Source organism: Coregonus lavaretus (assembly GCF_964263955.1).
Source record: "Coregonus lavaretus genome assembly, contig: HAP1_SCAFFOLD_4773, whole genome shotgun sequence".
Lineage (NCBI taxonomy): Eukaryota > Metazoa > Chordata > Actinopteri > Salmoniformes > Salmonidae > Coregonus > Coregonus lavaretus.
In genome coordinates, this window is record NW_028165126.1 from 16,915 (window position 1) to 39,644 (window position 22,730).

At 45.3% G+C, this 22,730-nt stretch overlaps 1 protein-coding gene across 1 annotated transcript in view; it reads right to left on the reverse strand.

Annotated features, from left to right (window-relative positions):
* LOC311116248 (receptor tyrosine-protein kinase erbB-4-like) overlaps positions 1-22,730 on the reverse strand; it is a gene marked incomplete at both ends in the record, with an annotated part of 43,574 nt that overhangs the window by 15,492 nt on the left and 5,352 nt on the right. Inside the window, 4 exons of the mRNA XM_084191357.1 lie at positions 703-776; positions 5,889-6,015; positions 6,315-6,428; positions 10,152-10,293. Coding sequence (XP_084047483.1) covers positions 703-776; positions 5,889-6,015; positions 6,315-6,428; positions 10,152-10,293 — 457 coding nt within the window. The remainder of the gene's footprint in view (positions 1-702; positions 777-5,888; positions 6,016-6,314; positions 6,429-10,151; positions 10,294-22,730) is intronic.

Genomic DNA, 22,730 nt, shown 5'->3' on the forward strand with positions numbered 1-22,730 from the left:
AGGCCTACATTGAGTATACAAAACATTAAGAACACCTGCTCTTTCCATGACATAAACTGACCAGGTGAAAGCTATGATCTCTTATTGATGTCATTTGTTAAATCCACTACAATCAGTGTAGATGAAGGGGAAGAGACAGGTTAAAGAAGGATTTTTAAGCCTTGAGACAATTGAGACATGGATTGTGTATGTGTTCCATTCATAGGGTGAACGGGCAAGACAAATATTTAAGTGCCTTTGAACGGGATATGGTAGTAGGTGGAAGGCGCACTGGTTTGTGTCATGCCAACGCTGCTGGGTTTTTCATGCTCAACAGTTTCCCGTGTGTATCAAGAATGGTCCACCACCCAAAGGACATCCAGCCAACTTGACACAACTGTGGGAAGCATTGGAGTCAACATGGGCCAGCATCCCTGTGGAACGCGTTCGACACCTTGTAGAGTCCATGCCCCGACGAATTGAGTCTGTTCTGAGGGCAAAAGGTGGTGCAACTCAATATTAGGAAGGTGTTCCTAAAGTTTTGTACACTCAGTGCATATTCAACCAAGCATGAAAAGAGAAGAATGACATGGTATCAGAAATTATTCTTTCATTTTCATTGGATCTTTGTTCTTATCAATTGACTTACCTGTATAAATAAAGGTAAAATAAATGTTAAAATTAATAATTTATTCTGATTAATTGTTGGATAATGTTTCTCACCTGTAATCTCCCTAACAGTCCGAAACACATTCAGTTTCTCTGGATCCAGAGCCTCAATGTTGTGGTACACATCCCTGTGAGGGGGGGGGGGGGGAGAAAGGGGGGATGAGAGAGAGAGAGAGAGAGAGAGAGAGAGGAGAGAGAGAGAGAGAGAGAGAGAGAGAGAGAGAGAGAGAGAGAGAGAGAGAGAGAGAGAGAGAGAGAGAGAGAGAGAGAGAGAGAGAGAGAGAGAGAGAGAGAAAGAGAGGGAGAGAAAGGAGAGAGAGAGAGAGAGAGAGAGAGAGAGAGAGAGAAAGAGAGAGAGAGAGAGAGAGAGAGAGAGAGAGAGAGAGAGAGAGAGAGAGAGAGAGAGAGAGAGAGGGAGAGAGAGAGAGAGAGAAAGAGAGAGAGACAAATGAAGAGAGAGAGAGAGAGAGAGAGAGAGAGAGAGAGGAGAGAGAGAAGAGAAAGATGAAGAGAGAGAGAGAGAGAGAGAGAGAGAGAGAGAGGAGAGAGAGATAGAGAGAGAGAGAGAGAAAGAGAGAGAGAGAGAAATAGTGAAAGAGAGACAAAACATTTGGAATATAAACAGAAAGCTGTCACGTCACACACATAACCACTGTTTCTTCTGTATTGCAGGGCTGACATGAGCCTGGATTGCAGATGGAATAACAATGAACATACTGACCCCGTAACAAGGAAATGATACTCTATACACTGCTGCATGCTACACTGTGCCTATACTTTACCATAGTATATACTGTGCTATACCAGTAAGGAACTGTGTACTCTTAGGCACTGAAGCCATTATATGTGCTGTTATTACTAAGTACCTGAGGGAGTCTCTCCATTTACCTGGTTAGCTGGTTTGAGGTCAGTTCCATGTCAATTCAGTCAATTTTGGCAAGTAAGCTTTCAGTTTATTTACATTTACATTTAAGTCATTTAGCAGACGCTCTTATCCAGAGCGACTTACAAATTTGACTTCCTGAATTGAGTGAATTGAAATGGAACTGACCACAAACACCCTGGAGTTTATGTAGCCAATGTGGAATGTCTAGCTGGATAGCTACAGTGAGGGAAAAAAGTATTTGATCCCCTGCTGATTTTGTACGTTTGCCCACTGACAAAGAAATTATCAGTCTATAATTTTAATGGTAGGTTTATTTGAACAGTGAGAGGCAGAATAACAACAAAAAAATCCAGAAAAACGCATGTCAAAAATGTTATAAATTGATTTGCATTTTAATGAGGGAAATAAGTATTTGACCCCCTCTCAATCAGAAAGATTTCTGGCTCCCAGGTGTCTTTTATACAGGTAACGATCTGAGATTAGGAGCACACTCTTAATGGGAGTGCTCCTAATCTCAGCTTGTTACCTGTATAAAAGACACCTGTCCACAGAAGCAATCAATCAATCAGATTCCAAACTCTCCACCATGAACAAGACCAAAGAGCTCTCCAAGGATATCAGGGACAAGATTGTAAAGCTACACAAGGCTGGAATGGGCTACAAGACCATCGCCAAGCAGCTTGGTGAGAAGGTGACAACAGTTGGTGCGATTATTCGCAAATGGAAGAAACACAAAATAACTGTCAATCTCCCTCGGCCTGGGGCTCCATGCAAGATCTCACCCCGTGGAGTTGCAATGATCATGAGAACGGTGAGGAATCAGCCCAGAACTACACGGGAGGATCTTGTCAATGATCTCAAGGCAGCTGGGACCATAGTCACCAAGAAATCAATTGGTAACACACTACGCCGTGAAGGACTGAAATCCTGCAGCGCCCGCAAGGTCCCCCTGCTCAAGAAAGCACATATACAGGGCCGTCTGAAGTTTGCCAATTAACATCTGAATGATTCAGAGGAGAACTGGGTGAAAGTGTTGTGGTCAGATGAGACCAAAATCGAGCTCTTTGGCATCAACTCAACTCGCCGTGTTTGGAGGAGGAGGAATGCTGCCTATGACCCCAATAACACCATCCCCACCGTCAAACATGGAGGTGGGTACATTATGCTTTGGGGGTGTTTTTCTGCTAAGGGGACAGGACAACTTCACCGCATCACAGGGATGATGGACGGGGCCATGTACCGTCAAATCTTGGGTAAGAACCTCCTTCCCTCAGCCAGGGCATTGAAAATGGGTCGTGGATGAGTATTCCAGCATGACAATGACCCAAAACACATGGCCAAGGCAACAAAGGAGTGGCTCAAGAAGAAGCACATTAAGGTGCTGGAGTGGCCTAGCCAGTCTCCAGACCTTAATCCCATAGAACATTTGTGGAGGGAGTTGAAGGTTCAAATTGCTAAACATCAGCCTCGAAACCATAATGACTTGGAGAAGATCTGCAAAGAGGAGTGGAATAAAATCCCTCCTGAGATGTGTGCAAACCTGGTGGCCAACTACAAGAAACGTCTGACCTCTGTGATTGCCAACAAGGGTTTTGCCACCAAGTACTATGTCATGTTTTGCAGAAGGGTCAAATACTTATTTCCCTCATTAAAATGCAAATCAATTTATAACATTTTTGAAATGAGTTTTTCTGGATTTTTTTGTTGTTATTCTGTCTCTCACTGTTCAAATAAACCTACCATCAAAATGATAGACTGATCATGTCTTTGTCAGTGGGCAAACATACAAAATCAGCAGGGGATCAAATACTTTTTTCGCTCACTGTATATGTGCGCTAGTAGAATCCATTGTTGACATCACCCACTCTGAGACCTTCAGTGCCTTCAGAAAGTATTCATACCCCTTTAATTTTTCCACATTTTGTTGTGTTACAGCCTGAATTCAAAATTGATTAAATTGATTTTCTTCCTCACCAATCTACACACAATACAACAAAGTGCTAAACCCCATTATGACAAAGTGAAAAGATGTTTTTAGATTTGTTTGCAAATGTATTGAAAATAAAATACAGAATATCTCATTTACAATACAAGTATTTACACCCCTGAGTCAATACATGTTAGAATCACCTTTGACAGGGATTACAGCTGTGAGTCTTTCTTGGTAAGTATCTAAAAGCTTTGCACACCTGGATTTACACATTACTCTTTTTTTAATTCTTCAAGCTCTGTCAAATTGGTTGTTGATCATTGCTAGACAGACATGTTCAAGTCTTGCCATAGAATTTCAAACCGATTTAAGTCAAAACTGAAACTTGGCCAACATTCACTGTCTTCTTGGTAAGCAACTCCAATGTATATTTGGCCTTGTTTTTTAGGTTATTGTCCTGCTGAAAGGTGCATTTGTCTCCCAGTGTCTGTTGGAAAGCAGACAACCATGTTTTCCTCTAGGATTTTGCCTGTGCTATTCCGTATCTTTTATTCCTAAAAATGTCCCCATAACATGATACAGCCACCACCATGCTTTAAAATTTGAAGAGTGGTACTCAGTGTTGTGTTGGATTTTCCCTAAACATAACACTTTGTATTCAGGACATGAAGTTAATTTATTTTACTTTAGTCCCCTATTGCAAACAGGATGATTATTTTATTCTGTACAGTCTTACTTGTTTTCACTCTGTCATTTAGGTTAGTATTGTGGAGTAACAACAATGTTGTTAATCCATCCTCTGTTTTTTTCTATCACAGCCATTAATATCTGTAACTGTTTTAATGTCACCATTGGCCTCATGGTGAAATCCCTGAGCGGTTTCCTTCCTCTCCGGCAACTGAGTTAGGAAGGACGCCTGTATCTTTGTAGTGACTGGGTGTATTGACATACCATCCAAAGTGTAATTAATAACTTCACCATACTCAAAGAGATATTCCATGTTTTCTTTAAACATATGTCAAGAGGTTCCCTTCTTTGCGAAGCATTGGAAAACCTCCCTGGTCTTTGTGGTTCAATCTGTGTTTGAAATTCACTGCTCGACCTTACAGATAATTGTGTGTGGGCTACACAAATGAGGTAGTCATTCACAAATCATGTTAAACACTATTATTGCACACAGAGTGAGTCCATGCAACGTATTATGTGACTTGTTAAGCAGATTTTTACTCAAGATATTTCAGATTTCATTTTAAATTAACTTGTAAAAAATTCTAAAAACATAATTCCACTTTGACATTATGGGCTATTGTGTGTAGGACAGTGACACAAATTTTTTAAAATTCAGGCTGTAACACAACAAAATGTTTAAAAAGTCAAGGGGTGAGAATACTTTCTGATGGCACTGTAGAAGTAGCTGTTTCCCTGGCTTTGCAAGGGCCATGGCTTTTGTGTCGTTACAGGAAACTCTGAAATCCTCTGAAATCGAGGGGTCGTTGTGTTTTTGGGAACAGAAGGTACACTACATTACCAAACGTATGTGGACACCTGCTCGTCGAACATCTCATTCCAAAATCATGGGCATTAATATGGAGTTGGTCCCCCCTTTGCTGCTATAACAGCCTAATCATGAAAAACAACCCCAGACCATTATTCCTCCTCCACCAAACTTTACAGTTTGCACTATGCATTGGGGCAGGTAGCGTTCTCCTGGCATCCACCAAACCCAGATTAGTTTGTCGGACTGCCAGATGGTGAAGCGTGATTCATCACTCCAGAGAACGCGTTTCCACTGCTCCAGAGTCCAATGGCGGCGAGCTTTACACCACTACAGCCGACGCTTGGCATTGTGCGTGGTGTTATTAGGCTTGTGTGAGGCTGCTTGGCCATGAAAACCCATTTCATTAGTTATTGTGCTGATGTTGCTTCCAGAGGCATTTTGGAACTCAGTAGTGAGTGTTGCAACCGAGGATAGACTATTTTTACGTGCTACACGCTTCAGCACTTGGCGGCTCCATTCTGTGAGCTTGTGTGGTCTACCACTTCGTGGCTGAGCCATTGTTGCTCCTAAACGTTTCCACTTCATAATAACAGTACTTACAGTTGACCGGGGCAGCTCTAGTAGGGCAGAAATTTGACAAACTGTCTTGTTGGAAAGGTGGCATCCTATAACGGTGCCACGTTGAAAGTCACTGAGCTCTTCAGTAAGGCCTTTCTACTGCCAATGTTTGTCTATGGAGATTGCATGTCTGTGTGCTCAGTTTTATACACCTGTCAGCAATGGGTGTGGCTGAAATCCACTAATTTGAAGGGGTGTCCACATACTTTTGTATAATAGTGTACTTGGTTTGTGTGTGTGTGTGTATGTGCATGCATGCGTGAGTGCGTGTGTGTGTATTGGTGAATGTGTGTGTGTTCTGCTCTCACCCTTTAATGCCAGTGATGAGGAAGACCAGGTTTCCATTGATCTTGGTACAGTTGGTGAACTTGTCTATGTTGCTGGAGTCCACGGTCTGGGCTGACTGCAGACTGGCTGTACCTATACCGTCACAGGCTAAAACAGACAAGAAGATGAAGAAGGAGAAAAGATTACTTGGTCAAAATGTCCACAAATGTTCAAAGGAAACAGGTGTTCTACTTTATTCCAAGCATTTCAAAATACGTCCAGTACACTCACACACAGAGGTTGGAGAGGTTGGAGCAGTGGGTAAGCGATACTCATACACAACCACAACCACAGCACAAACACAGCACAACCACAGCCCAACCACAACTACATCCAATCAACCAGATGAACATACTGGATGTGAATGACAGTGGGATAAGGTCCAGGACAGTGCAGGATTAGGATACCTTTTGGACAGATATCAGTGCAGGCGATGCACATCTTAATGCGGTCATCTTCTACTTCCATCTTGTTGCTGGGACAAGCCCTCACACAGGAGCTGTGGTCCACCACAAAGTTATCTGGAACAGCATACACAGAGTTAACCATAGTATGTGTCAGATCAATTCCAAGGCAGCGCCCACTGGGAAACATGTTATGGATGTAATCTGGGGTAGGAACAAGTCGAACGATAACAGACTCTCACACTCTGGTATTGATATATGAAGGGACAAGTACTACTGTATGACTGACTGCCATGGAGCTATACTGTATATTAATGTCTACTTTATGCTTGTGAGACTTGAAGGCAGTGAATAGTAGTGAAACGTTTCCACTGCTGCTGTGCTCCTGAAGGTGACTCATCTGATTAAAGACGTTCCTTGTCATCTTCATCTTGTTTTATTGTTCTCTCCAGGTGAGACCGTATTTGCTCTACTGCTTTGGCTGGAAGGATTTCTGATAGTCTGAACTGAGGAGGAAGAGTTTAGGGACACACAGACACATCAAATGATTGCTTTGCTCGCAGCCTCAGGCTTAGAGATGGACACCTAAACTACAGGTGCTTCGTCAGGGGTCCTTGTGGCAGGCCATCTCCAGAATAACATAGTATAGTGGCCCTACGGGGCCTGGTCAACAGTAGTGCATTAGAGAATAGGGTGGAGAGGCTAGCAGAGCGCCAAGCGGAAAGCCAGAGCTACAGATCAGAGCGCCTAGCACAGTGCCGGGCACATGCCCCACTTCAAAAGACCACAAAAAGACTTGACTGCTAAAAAAACGTGTTAATTATGTAACTTTCTTCTCACTCTGCGCCCCTTCCCCTCTCCCTCCCTCCCATCCCTGCCTGCTGCCCTGCCCTCCCAGTATCCCAGCCTCTTTGTCTTTGTAGGGTTGTATCTGGCATGTGAGCCAAAATAACTCCCAACAGTGTCTTGAAATCTGTACAAAACACCCACTCATCCTGGCTATTTAAATCAGCACTGTGCGGAGAGAGGAGTGGAGAGGAGAGTAGTGGGGAGAGACAGGCCATTTAAATCAATGGAGGAAATGGCTGCTTTAAAGGAAAGGGAGGATGAAGGGGAGATGTGAAGAGGGTGTTAAGTAGAGATGATCAATGAAGTTTCTCTCTGTGTTCTTCTGGGGAAAAAAGAGGGTTGAGAAATGAATCAATATCCTGAGGCCCTTGGTAGTTCATGAGCATGACCAGCCTGCTCTGCACAGCTAGTGATGATATTTCAAGGCCTAGGCTGTTTGAATGGTGTCCTTGTGAACTGTGGCGGTTCAGTGTTTATGGCAAGGAGAGTGTTTGTGTGTCGGTGTGTGTTATGTGTTCAGAATATGACAGAGCAGTTTATCTTCAGGGCATTTGGTATGTACAGTGGGATCCGAAATTATTGACACCCATGATAAAGATAAGCAAAAATGACAGTATAAAATAAATAATTCAAATACTGAGCTATATTGTACTTGGTAAAAAGTTAATGATGCCGCTGAACTTAACAAGGGCCCCAGGACCAGTGGAAGCAAAATAGCCCCATAACATCAAAGATCCACCACCATATTTTACTGTAGTTATGAGGTACTTTTCTGGTCATGCGTTCGTTTGCGTGGCCATAGAGCTCTATTTTCATGTCATCCAACAAGTCATAACTCAATTGTTGGAGTTTTCATTTATTTTTACATGTATTGAAAGCAGTACATGTATATGTATTTTACATGTATTGAAAGCTCCCCCCAATGTACTATGAATATTTAATGACTCTAAGACCAAGCTACCAGTGGAAGCAAAATAGCCCCATAACATCAAGAATCCCCACCATATTTTTACCATATATCCAACACCACTGGTGTGGCCAAATAGCTCATATTTGTATGTTCGTTAATGACAAAATATGGAGAAAAAAAATCAATTCCCTGAAAAGTTGATTTTTGGAGATAAGAGATTTTCATCAGACAGCAATGAAATGTAAATGCCTGGAGTTTGCTAAACGGCATTGGCACTCTCATTGGAACTGGTGCTTTGGTCAGATGACATAAAAAAGAGGTCTTTGGCCACACCAGTGGTGTTGGATATATGGTAAAAATATGGTGGGGATTTATGATGTTATGGGGCTATTTTGCTTCCACTGGTAGCATGTACAGTTGAAGTCGGAAGTTTACATACACCTTAGCCAAATACATTTAAACTCAGATTTTCACAATTGATGACATTTAATCCTAGTACAAATTCCCTGTCTTAGGTCAGTTAGGATCACCACTTTATTTTAAGAATGTGAAATGTCAGAATAATAGTAGAGAGAATGATATATTTAAGCTTTTATTTATTCTATCACATTCCCAGTGGGTCAGAAGTTTACATAAACTCAATTAGTATTTGGTAGCATTGCCTTTAAATTGTTTAACTTGGGTCAAACGTTTCGGGTAGCCTTCCACAAGCTTGCCACAATAAGTTGGGTGAATTTTGGCCCATTCCTCCGAACAGAGCTGGTGTAACTGAGTCAGGTTTGTAGGCCTCCTTGCTCGCACACACTTTTTCAGTTCTGCCCACAAATTGTCTATAGGGTTGAGGTCAGGGCTTTGTGATGGCCACTCCAATACCTAGATTTTGTTGTCCTTAAGCCATTTTGCCACAACTTTGGAAGTATGCTTGGGGTCATTGTCCATTTGGAAGACCCATTTGTGACCAAGCTTTAACTTCCTGACTGATGTCTTGAGATGTTGCTTCAATATATCCAAAAAATTGTCCTTCCTCATGATGCCATCTATTTTGTGAAGTGCACCAGAACCCCCACATCATGATGCTGCCACCCCCGTGCTTCACGGTTGGGATGGTGTTCTTCGGCTTGCAAGTCCCCCCTATTTAATCCAAACATAACAATGGTCATTATTCTCCAAAAAGTAAGATCTTTGTCCCCATGTGCAGTTGCAAACCGTAGTCTGGCTTTTTTGTGGCGGTTTTGGAGCAGTGGCTTCTTCCTTGCTGAGCGGCCTTTCAGGTTATGTCGATATAGGACTCGTTTTACTGTGGATATAGATACTTTTGTACCTGTTTCCTCCAGCATCTTCACAAGGTCCTTTGCCGTTGTTCTGGGATTGATTTGCACTTTTCGCACCAAAGTACGTTCATCTCTAGGAGACAGAACGCTTCTCCTTCCTGAGCTGTATGTTGGCTGCGTGGTCCCATGGTGTTTATACTTGCATACTATTGTTTTTACAGATGAACGTGGTACCTTCAGGCGTTTGGAAATTGCTCCCAAGGATGAACCAGACTTGTGGATGTCTACAATTGTTTTCTGAGGTCTTGGCTGATTTCTTTTGAATTTCCCATGATGTCAAGCAAAGAGGCACTGAGTTTGAAGGTAGGCCTTGAAATACATCCACAGGTACACACGTCCAATTGACTCAAATGATGTCAATTAGCCTATCAGAAGCTTCTAAAGTCATGACATCATTTTCTGGAATTTTCCAAGCTGTTTAAAGGCACAGTCAACCTAGTGTATGTAAACTTCTGACCCACTGGAACTGTGATACAGTGAATTAATCTGTCTGTAAACAATTGTTGGAAAAATTACTTGTGTCATGCACAAAATAGATGTCCTAACCGACTTGCCAAAACTATAGTTTGTTAACTAGAAATTTGTGGAGTGGTTGAAAAACAAGTTTTAATGACTCCAACCTACGTGTATGTAAACTTCCGACTTCAACTGTATGTGTGTGGTTTTATTCTGATTTCACAGATGTTTTATGTCCCCTTATTTCACAAAAGTATGTGTGCTGTATGTTGTTGTGTGTATGTTATTCCTTACGTGGGCACTTTTTGACACAGAAGGCTCCGTAGGTGTACTTGGCTCTGGGGTTGCTTTCCAGCTGGAAGGTGGTGGGGTTGTATACATGGGGCTGGGGGCACTGGGTCACACATGCCCCGCTGTCGTTGAAGTTGGTGCAAGCCTGTAGATGAAAGTATGCGCACACACACAAACATACATATTAGTACGGGGTGGTCATGGAAGAGAGAATGTGAGAATGCTATTCATTGACTACAGATCAGCATTCAACACCATAGTGCCCTCAAAGCTCATCACTAAGCTAAGGATCCTGGGACTAAACACCTCCCTCTGCAACTGGATCCTGGACTTCCTGATGGGCCGCCCCCAGGTGGTAAGGGTAGGTAACAACACATCTGCCACACTGATCCTCAACACGGGGGCCCCTCAGGGGTGCGTGCTCAGTCCCCTCCTGTACTCCCTGTTCACCCATGACTGCATGGCCAGGCACGACTCCAACACCATCATTAAGTTTGCCAACGACACAACAGTGGTAGGCCTGATCACCGACAACGATGAGACAGCCTATAGGGAGGAGGTCAGAGACCTGGCAGTGTGGTGCCAGGATAACAACCTCTCCCTCAACGTGACCAAGACAAAGGAGATGATTGTGGACTACAGGAAAAAAAAAGAGGACTGAGCACGCCCCCATTCTCATCGACGGGGCTGTAGTGGAACAGGTTGAGAGCTTCAAGTTCCTTGGTGTCCACATCACCAACGAACTATCATGGTCCAAACACACCAAGACAGTCGTGAAGAGGGCACGACAAAGCCTATTCCCCCTCAGGAGACTGAAAAGATTTGGCATGGGTCCTCAGATCCTCCAAAAATTCTACAGCTGCACCATCGAGAGCATCCTGACTGGTTGCATCACCGCCTGGTATGGCAACTGCTTGGCCTCCGACCCAAGGCACTACAGAGGGTAGTGCGTACGGCCCAGTACATCACTGGGGCCAAGCTTCCTGCCATCCAGGACCTCTATACCAAGCGGTGTCAGAGGAAGGCCCTCAAAATTGTCAAAGACTCCAGCCACCCTAGTCATAGACTTCTCTCTGCTACCGCACGGCAAGCGGTACCGGAGTGCCAAGTCTAGGTCCAAAAGACTTCTCAACAGCTTCTACCCCCAAGCCATAAGACTCCTGAACAGCTAATCATGGCTACCCGGACTATTTGCACTGCCCCCCCACCCCATCTTTTTACGCTGCTGCTACTCTGTTAATTATTTATGCATAGTCACTTTAACTCTACCCACATGTACATATTACTTCAATACCTCAACTAGCCGGTGCCCCCGCACATTGACTCTGCACCGGTACCCCCCTGTATATATAGCCTCCCTACTGTTATTTTATTTTACTTCTGCTCTTTTTTTCTCAACACTTTTTTGTTGTTGTTTTATTTTACTTTTTTATTAAAAATAAATGCACTGTTGGTTAAGGGCTGTAAGTAAGCATTTTGTCACGCCCTGGCTCTGGGGACTCTTTAATGTTGAGCCAGGGTGTGTAAATGTCTATGTTGTATTTTCTATGTTTCGTTCTAGTTCGTGTTTTCTATGTTGGCCAGGGTGGTTCCCAATCAGAGGCAGCTGATTCTCGTTGTCTCTGATTGGGAGCCATACTTAGGCAGCCGGTTGGCACCAGAGCATATGAGCGGAGTGGAGCGGTGAGAATCTCAGCTCCTCGCTCACGGAGCTGTTCACCCCTCCGCTCCCCCCGCTCAAAGCCACATCAGGCCAGTCCGCTCATTATCGCTCAGCGCTCAACGCAGTTTGCATCGCGCTCCACTCAAATCGCCCCCCGCTCACTCCAAAAAAGGAACAAAATCTGCATGTATTTCACTTTTAGCTTAAACCACAGCCTTACTTTATCTCCCCGAATTTGTTGCATACAGACTCATCTCGGATTATCCATTCTGTCTTGAAACGGGGATCTAACACTGACGCTAAAATGAGATGTTAATCAGTATAGTATATTCCATAGCGAATTGACACGTTGTTTGCCAATGTTTCTGCAAAAGCAGCGATGCCCATTGGAAGTGCAGCGTGAGTGTAATCGGTGAGCAGGGATTTGATTTCTGTGACAGCAGGGAGGATCATCCCCAGGTTCCCCAGCTCCTTCTGCATTTTGTCTGTGAGGTCTGCTAGTGGTGTCAGCACACTGACAAGGTGCGTCAGCTGCCGTACTTGATTCAGGGTGATGTTAGCAACATTAGACTTGAGTTTGTTTTACCATAACGGGTCTTTTTGGAACAACCGGATGAACGACTGAATCATCCGCAGCTGGCTGCTCCATCGAATGGCGCAGGCATTTGTGGGGCGGACACCTAATTGGTCGGTTTCCTCTGTGCTCTTGCGTACACTTTTCACCAGGTGCCCGACTTTCACTAACAGCCTATTAATGTTGTCGTGCTTGTTAACGGCGTTTTTGATCGCCAGCTGAAGCATGTGAATGGGGCATCTCAGATGTAAATTTGACAAAGTAAAGTACTAATTTATCATAGTTTCTTGGGGGGGTGTAGCCCGGTTGAGCTACGCTGGCGAAGTGTTGCATCCCTTCGCGTTCTCCTTTACTCAGCGGTTCATAGTCCATGAAAATCATTTCAAAAAATGCTACATCCAGCTCGCTTTTTCTCTCCCTTGTTATGGTTGGGCCTTTACGTGCAGTGAATAAACTTTTGAATTCCTCAACCCTTTTCTCTTGTTGCTGCTGCTGCTCCTCTCGCTCTATAAAATACAAATTCATGGACGACACAAATTAAATTAAACAGATGGATTCTGGGTCAGGCTTGAGCATGCTTCAGACTCGTGGTGTGAGCGAGCGAAATTGGAGCGGGACATAGAGCGACGCTCCGTCCTTTTAAAAATGCCGCTCTGCGCTCTGTCAAAATCCGTCCGCTCACGCTCCACGCTCGCTCCCGCTCCACTCCGCTCATATGCTCTGGTTGGCACTAGTTTATTGTGGGATCTTGTTCTGTATAGGTTTGTGTTGGTGAACCTTTAGACTTCACGTATCGTTTTGTTGTTTTGTTGTTGGTAATACGTACTCATTAAAAGATGTATGCCTATCACGCTGCGCCTTGGTCCGGTTCTTATAACGATCGTGACAGAAGATCCCACCAAAGAAGGACCAAGCAGCGTGTTCAGGAGCAGACACCGGGAAAGGAACTGGAGAAGTTGGCGATGTCTCAGGTGGGCGAATGGTGGTCTTGGGAGGACATGTTCGCGGGCAAAGGGCCATGGGCAAAAGTTAAAGCCCTGGCGAGAGAGGAGGTACGGCGCCAACCGTGCCATCGTCGGACAGGCGAGAGGCAACCCCAATAAAAACATTTTTGGGGGGGGGCACACGGCATGGACGACGGGGCTGCTGGAGGCAGCTACAGGGCGAGTTTGTGGACTAGGAGAGGAGGCCACCAGGTTACGGGGGCCATTGGTCATGAGGGGGAAGGAGAGTGTAGAGGCACGACGAGAGGTACTGGGGTGTGTTACCAGTCCGGTCCGGCCCGTTCCTGATCCCCGCACAAGGCCAGTGGTGTGTGTTCCCAGTACGGTCCGGCCTGTTCCTGTCCCTCGCACCAAGCCTGTGGTTCGCGTCGCCAGCCCGGTCCGGCCTGTTCCTGTCCCTCGCACCAAGGCTGTGGTGCGCGCGTTACAACCTGGAATTAAAATTGATTTTTGGGGGGTTTGTATCATTTGATTTACACAACATGCCTACCACATTTGATTTACACAACATGCCTGGCTTGGTGCGGGGAGGACTTGTGGTCCTCTGTAGCTCAATTGGTAGAGCATGGCGCTTGTAACGCCAGGGTAGTGGGTTCGATCCCCGGGACCACCCATACGTAAAAATGTATGCGCACATGACTGTAAGTCGCTTTGGATAAAAGCGTCTGCTAAATGGCATATTATTTATATTATTACTTTGAAGATGCAAAATATGATTTCTTGCGAAACAAACAAGAAATATGTCACGCCCTGACTCAGGGGACGCTTATATGTTGAGTCAGGGTGTGTATATTCCTTGTTGTGTATGTTCTATGTTGGGTATTTCTATGTTGGTGTTCTATTATGTGTATTTCTATGTTGGCCGGTGTGGTTCCCAATCAGAGGCAGCTGTAGCTCGTTGTCTCTGATTGGGGACCATACTTAGGCAGCCTATTGGCACTAGTGGGTTGTGGGATCTTGTTCCAGTTAAGGTATGTTGTGTTGTGTTGCCTTCGACGTTTCGGTTCGGTTCGTTTGTTGTTTTGTCGTTGTGTTTAATATTTAATAAACATGTACGCATATCACGCTGCGCCTTGGTCTGACCCGTCGATGAACGAACGTGAAAAAATAAGACAAAAAAACTGAAAATTGAGCGTGCATAACTATTCACCCACCCAAAGTCAATACTTCTTAGAGCCACCTTTTGCATCAATTACAGCTGCAAGTCTCTTGGGGTATGTCTCTATAAGCTTGGCACATCTAGCCACTGGGATTTTTGCCCATTCTTCAAGGCAAAACTGTTCAGCTCCTTCAAGTTGGATGGGTTCCGCTGGTGTACAGCAATCTTTAAGTCATACCACACATTCTCAATTGCATTGAGGTCTGGGCTTTGACTAGGCCATTCCAAGACATTTAAATGTTTCCCCTTAAATCAAAATCAAATTTTATTTGTCACATGCGCCGAATACAACAGGTGTAGACCTTACAGTGAAATCCTTACATACAAGCCCTTAACCAACAATACAGTTTTAAGAAAGAATACCAAAATAAATACAAAAATATATATATATATATACTAATCACAAGAAAATACAATATAAACTAATACGAAATAAAAGTAACAAATAATTAAAGAGCAGCAGTAAAAATAACAATAGCGAGGCTATATACAGGGGGTAACGGTACCGAGTCAATGTGCGGGGGCACCGGTTAGTCGAGGTAATTGGGGTAATATGTAAATGTAGGTTGAGTTATTAAAGTGACTATGCATAGATAATAAACAAAGAGTACCAGCAGCGTAAAAGAGAGGTGGGGGGTAGAGAGGTGGGGGGTAATGCAAATAGTCTGGGTAATCATTTCATTAGATGTTCAGGAGTCTTATGGCTTGGGGGTAGAAGGTGTTTAGAAGTGACAAGTCGCTCCAGTACCGCTTGCCGTGCGGTAGCAGAGAGAACAGTCTATGACTAGGGTGGCTGGAGTCTGTGACAATTTTTAGGGCCTTCCTCTTACACCGCCTGGTATAGAGGTCCTGGATGGCAGGAAGCTTGGCCCCAGTAATTTACTGGGCCGTGCGCACCACCCTTTGTAGTGCCTTGCGGTCGGAGGCCGAGTAGTTGCCATACCAGGTAGTGATGCAACCAGTCAGGATGCTCTCGATGGTGCAGCTGTAGAACTTTTTGAGGATCTGAGGACCCACCCCTGAGGGGCCCCCGTGTTGAAGATCAGCGTGGCGGATGTGTTGTTACCTACCCTTACCACCTGGGGGAGGCCCGTCAAGAAGCCCAGGATCCAGTTGCAGAGGGAGGTGTTTAGTCCCAGGGTCAGTAGCTTAGTGATGAGCTTTGAGGGCACTGTGGTGTTGAACGCTGAGCTGTAGTCAATGAATAGCATTCTCACATAGGTGTTCCTTTTGTCCAGGTGTGAAAGGGCAGTGTGGAGCGCAATAGAGATTGCGTCATCTGTGGATCTGTTGGGGCAATATACAAATTGGAGTGGGTCTAGGGTTTCTGGGATAATGGTGTTGATGTGAGCCATGACCAGCCTTTCAAAATACCTCATAGCTACAGACGTGAGTGCTACGGGTCGGTAGTCATTTAGGTAGGTTACCTTAGTGTTCTTGGGCACAGGGACTATGGTGGTCTGGTTGAAACATGTTGGTATTACAGACTCAGACAGGGAGAGGTTGAAGATGTCAGTGAAGTCACTTGCCAGTTGGTCAGCGCATGCTCGGCGTACACGTTCTGGTAATCCGTCTGGCCCTGCGGCCTTGTGAATGTTGACCTGTTTAAAGGTCTTACTCACATCAGCTACGGAGAGCGTGATCACACAGTCATCCGGAAAGCTGATGCTCTCATGCATGTTTCAGTGTTACTTGCCTCGAAGCGAGCATAGAAGTAATTTAGCTCGTCTGGTAGGCTTGTTTCACTGGGCAGCTCACGGCTGTGCTTCCCTTTGTAGTCTGTAATAGTTTGCAAGCCCTGCCACATTCGACGAGCGTCGGAGCCGGTGTAGTACGATTCGATCTTAACCCTGTATTGACGCTTTGCCTGTTTGATGGTTCATCAGAGGGCATAGCGGGATTTCTTATAAGCTTCCGGGTTAGAGTCCCGCTCCTTGAAAGCGGCAGCTCTACCTTTTAGCTCAGTGCAGATGTTGCCTGTAATCCATGGCTTCTGGTTAGGGTATGTACGTACGGTCACTGTGGGGACGATGTCATCGGTGCACTTATTGATGAAGCCAGTGACTGATGTGGTGTACTCCTCAATGCCTTCGGAAGAATCCCTGAACATATTCCAGTCTGTGCTAGCAAAACAGTTCTGTAGCTTAGCATTTGCTTCATCTGACCACTTTTTTATTGACCGAGTCACTGGTGCTTCCTGCTTTAGTTTTTGCTTGTAAGCAGGAATCAGGAGGATATAATTATGGTCAGATTTTCCAAATGGAGGGTGAGGTAGAGCTTTGTATGTGTCTCTGTGTGTGGAGTAATGGTGGTCTAGAGTTTTTTTCCCTCTGGCTGCACATTTAACATGCTGGTAGAAACAGAATTAAGTTTCCCTGCATTAAAGTCCCCGGCCACTAGGAGTGCCACCTCTGGATGAGCGTTTTCCTGTTTGCTTATGGCCGTATACAGTTAATTGAGTGCGGTCTACCTCAGGCGAGCAAAACCTGGAGACTTCCTTACATATCGTGCACCAGCTGTTGTTTACAAATATACATAGACCGCCATACCTTGTCTTACCAGAGGCTGCTGTTCTATCCTGCCGATACAGTGTATAACCTGCAAGCTGTATGTTATTCATGTCATCGTTCAGCCACGACTCGGTGAAACATAAGATATTACAGTTTTTAATGTCCGGTTGGTAGGATATTCGTGCCTGTAGTTCATCCATTTTATTATCAAGTGATTGTAAGATGGCCAATAGTATCGATGGCAAAGGCAGATTAGTCACTCGTTGCCGGCTCCTTACCAAGCACCAAGATCTCCTTCTGCGATATCTCCTTTTTTTTCTACTGCGAATTACGGGGATGAGAGCCCTGTCTGCTGTCTGGAGCAAATCCCTCTCGTCCGGCTCATAAAACAACATCCAGTTCAAGGTGAGTAATCGCTGTTCTGATGTCCAGAAGCTCTTTTCGGTCATAAGAGACGGTAGCAGCAACATTATGTACAAAATAAGTTAAAAACAATGCGAAAAAACACACAAAATAGCACGGTTGGTTAAGAGTCCAATAAACGGCAGCCATCCCTTCCACTCGAGTGTTGCTTTAGCAGTATGCTTAGAGTCATTGTCCTGCTGGAAGGTGAACCTCCATCCCAGTCTCAAATCTCTGGAAGACTGAAACAGGTTTCCCTCAAGAATTTCTCTGTATTTAGCGCCATCCATCATTCCTTCAATTCTGACCAGTTTCCCAGTCCCTGCCGATGAAAAACATCCCCACAGCATGATGCTGCCACCACCATGCTTCACTGTGGGGATGGTGTTCTCGGGGTGATGAGAGGTGTTGGGTTTGTACCAGACATAGCGTTTTCCTTGATGGCCAAAAAGCTCAATTTTAGTCTCATCTGACCAGAGTACCTTCTTCCATATGTTTGGGGAGTCTCCCACATGGCTTTTGGCGAACACCAAACGTGTTTGCTTATTTTTTTCTTTAAGCAATAGCTTTTTTCTGGACACTCTTCCATAAAGCCCAGCTCTGTGGAGTGTATGGCTTAAAGTGGTCCTATGGACAGATACTCCAATCTCCGCTGTGGAGCTTTGCAGCTCCTTCAGGGTTATCTTTGGTATTTTTGTTGCCTCTCTGATTAACGCCGTCCTTGCCTGATCTGTGAGTTTTGGTGGGTGGCCCTCTCTTGGCAGGTTTGTTGTGGTGCCATATTCTTTCAATTTTTTTATAATGGATTTAATGGTGCTCCGTGGGAAGTTCAATGTTTTGGATATTTCTTTATAACCCAACCCTGATCTGTACTTCTCCACAACTTTGTCCCTGACCTGTTTGGAGAGCTCCTTGGTCTTCATGGTGCCGCTTGCTTGGTGGTGCCCCTTGCTTAGTGGTGTTGCAGACTCTGGGGCCTTTCAGAACAGGTGTAAATATACTGAGATCATGTGAGAGATCATGTGACACTTAGATTGCACACAGGTGGACTTTATTTAACTAATTATGTGACTTCTGAAGGTAATTGATTGCACCAGATCTTATTTAAGGGCTTCATAGCAAAGGGGGTGGATACCTATGCACGCACCACTTTACCGTTATTCATTTTTTAGAATTTTTTGGAAAAGTTTTTTTATTTTTTTTAACTTCACCAATTTGGACTATGTTGTATATGTCCATTACATGAAATCCAAATAGAAATCCATTTAAATTACAGGTTGTAATGCAACAAAATAGGAAAAACGCCAAGGGGGATGAATACTTTTGCAAGGCACTGTAGCTCAAGTCGTCGTCGTCGGGTGAGGTTGTGTCTCTCTCTGGCGGGAGGTAAGCTTGGCTTATATGGCTTATATACATAGTTTAGGCTTTGTCGAGTAAAGCTTAAACTATGTATTTAGATTGTAGTTAGGTATTGTAGGTAGTTATCGTGGGTTGTTGTATGTAATTACTGTAGGTAGGTATTGTATTCGACTGAGCCCGGTGAAGCACGAAGCTAGCTAACCCACTACCTGGACTAGCTAGCGGGTAGCTACTGGTAACTATTAGCAACTGTGGATAGTTGTTTCACGCCTGAGAGTACCTGTAATTACGCCAGCTAGCTGCCTACAATAATTACATACAATAATGCCTACCATTCAGCTGTTTTTCTAACCTCATTGTCTGAAGCGTTAACATTAGGTAGTAAGTAGCTACTGTGCTCGAAATGTAGCTAGTATGTTGCTACCTGGATAGCTACTAAACAATAGCTGGAACGACCTAGCTAACTGACGCGAACTGGCTGAATCGATTCAGTGGCTAGCTTTGCACTTGGCTAGCTAACAGTAGCTGCTAGGGGTAAGTTATAACCTACATTTGTGTTTTGTTTTTACATACTGGTAGCCAGAGTCGTTCAAGGGAATTCGGGACATGGGTGACTAGTTAACGTTAGCTTGGCTCTCTCTGTGTGTTCGTGCCGTGGGAGGACAGGTTTCTTCGTTGGCAGAAAGCAATAGCTAGCTAGTATGCTAACTATTCTAGCTAACTAACTGGCTGAATAAGTTGACGACGGACTCGCTCATACTGTCGAGACTAACCCACAACGTTAGACACGGACACGAATTATCTTCTTGGCGTGTTGACACACTGGTGGTTTGTTGTGGCCGAGTATTGGTGCTAAACCGTGTTGTTGGAGTCCGGCATGCTGGTTGGCTGTGGCGTCATATGACTAGATGCCCTGGACGGTTTTCACGGAAGAATACTGTACCAAGTTAGCTAGCTGAATAAACTAAGTTAGTCTATTCCTAGAAAACATTGAACCGCTGTAGTTTACAACAATTATAGTTTCTGAGGTGGAAGTTGGGAGAGTTATATTTGGGTGTTTCAGTGAAACGTAAGTGAGGGAGGCCCCGCTCTCTCGCTTTCCCAGATGTTTAGTTCATTTCATTCCGATCTCCTTTGCATTATTGTAGCCATTTTCTGTAGCCTGTCAACTATGCCTCTGTCTATCCCTGTTCTCTCCTCTCCGCACAGGCTATACAAACACCTCACACCGCGTGGCTGCTGCCTCACTAACCTGGTGGTCCCTGCACGCACGACCCACGTGGAGTTCCTGGTCTCCGGCAGCCTCTGGAACTGCCGTTCTGCGGCCAACAAGGCAGAGTTCATCTCAGCCTATGCTACCCTCCAGTCCCTCGACTTCTTGGCGCTGACGGAAACATGGATTACCACTGAAAACACTGCTACTCCTGCTGCTCTCTCCTCGTCTGACCATGTGTTCTCGCATACCCCAAGAGCATCTGGTCAGCAAGGTGGTGGCACAGGAATCCTCATCTCTCCCAAGTGGACATTCTCTCTTTTTCCCCTGACCCATCTGTCTATCTCCTCATTTGAATTCCATGCTGTCACAGTCACTAGCCCATTCAAGCTTAACATCCTTGTCATTTATCGCCCTCCAGGTTCCCTTGGAGAGTTCATCAATGAGCTTGACGCCTTGATACGTTCCTTTCCTGAGGATGGCTCACCCCTCACAGTTCTGGGTGACTTCAACCTCCCTACGTCTACCTTTGACTCATTTCTCTCTGCCTCCTTCTTTCCACTCCTCTCCTCTTTTGACCTCACCCTCTCCCCGTCCCCCCCTACTCACAAGGCAGGCAATACGCTTGACCTCATCTTTACTAGATGCTGTTCTTTTACTAATCTCACTGCAACTCCCCTCCATGTCTCCGACCACTACTTTGTAACCTTTTCTCTCTCGCTCTCCTCCAACACTACTCACTCTGCCCCTACTCAGATGGTAATGCGCCGTCGCAACCTTCGCTCTCTCTCTCCCGCTACTCTCTCCTCTTCCATCCTATCATCTATTCCCTCTGCTCAATCCTTCTCCCTCCAATCTCCTGAATCTGCATCCTCAACCCTCCTCTCCTCCCTTTCTGCATCCTTTGACTCTCTATGTCCCCTATCCTCCCGGCCGGCTCGGTCCTCCCCTCCTGCTCCGTGGCTTGACGACTCATTGCGAGCTCACAGAACAGGGCTCCGGGTAGCCTAGCGGAAATGGAGGAAAACTAGACTCCCTGTGGACCTGGCATCTTTTCACTCCCTCCTCTCTACATTTTCTTCATCTGTTTCTGCTGCTAAAGCCACATTCTACCGCTTTAAATTCCAAGCATCTGCCTCTAACCCTAGGAAGCTCTTTGCCACCTTCTCCTCCCTACTGAATCCTCCTCCCCCTTCCCCCCCATCCCTCTCTGTGGATGACTTCGTCAACCATTTTGAAAAGAAGGTTGACGACATCCGATCCTCGTTTGTTAAGTCAAATGACACTGCTGGTCCTGCTCACACTGCCCTACCCTATGCTTTGACTTCTTTCTCCCCTCTCTCTCCAGATGAAATCTTGCGACTTGTGACGGCCGGCCGCCCAACAACCTGCCCACTTGACCCTATCCCCTCCTCTCTTCTCTCCTATTCTCGCTATACACCAAGTCACTTGGCTCTGTCATATCCTCACATGGCCTCTCCTATCATTGCTACGCAGACGACACACAACTAATCTTCTCCTTTCCCCCTTCTGATAACCAGGTGGCGTATCGCATCTCTGCATGTCTGGCAGACATTTCAGTGTGGATGATGGATCACCACCTCAAGCTGAACCTCGGCAAGACGGAGCTGCTCTTCCTCCCGGGGAAGGACTGCCCGTTCCATGATCTCGCCATCACGGTTGACAACTCCGTTGTGTCCTCCTCCCAGAGTGCAAAGAGCCTTGGCGTGACCCTGGACAACACCCTGTCGTTCTCCGCTAACATCAAGACGGTGACCCGATCCTGTAGGTTCATGCTCTACAACATTCGGAGAGTACGACCCTGCCTTACACAGGAAGCGGCACAGGTCCTAATCCAGGCACTTGTCGTCTCCCGTCTGGATTACTGCAACTCGCTGTTGGCTGGGCTCCCTGCCTGTGCCATTAAACCCCTACAACTCATCCAGAATGCCGCAGCACGTCTGGTGTTCAACCTTCCCAAGTTCTCTCACGTCACCCCGCTCCTCCGCACACTCCACTGGCTTCCAGTTGAAGCTCGCATCTGCTACAAGACCATGGTGCTTGCCTACGGAGCTGTGAGGGGAACGGCACCTCCGTACCTTCAGGCTCTGATCAGTCCCTACACCCAAACGAGGGCATTGCGTTCATCCACCTCTGGCCTGCTGGCCCCCCTACCTCTGCGGAAGCACAGTTCCCGCTCAGCCCAGTCAAAATTGTTCGTTGCTCTGGCACCCCAATGGTGGAACAAGCTCCCTCACGACGCCAGGACAGCGGAGTCACTCACCACCTTCCGGAGACACTTGAAACCCCACCTCTTTAAGGAATACCTGGGATAGGATAAAGTAATCCTTCTACCCCCCCTTACCCCACCCCCCAAAAAACAAAAATAAAACAAAAAAAAACATATTGTAAAGTGGTTATCCCACTGGCTATAAGGTGAATGCACCAATTTGTAAGTCGCTCTGGATAAGAGCGTCTGCAAAATGACGTCAATGTAAACAAATTACAAATTTAAACCATTGATTTGAATCCGGTTGAAAAAGTAATATCAATAGTTAGAACTCCCAGTAAGTGAGAAGAGAGAGAGAAAAGAAAGAGAAAAAAATATATATATATACAGAGAGAGAGAGAGTAAAAAAGAAACAGGAGGATAGGGAGTTGGGCGCAGCACAAGGCATTGTGGGAGAAAATTAGATTT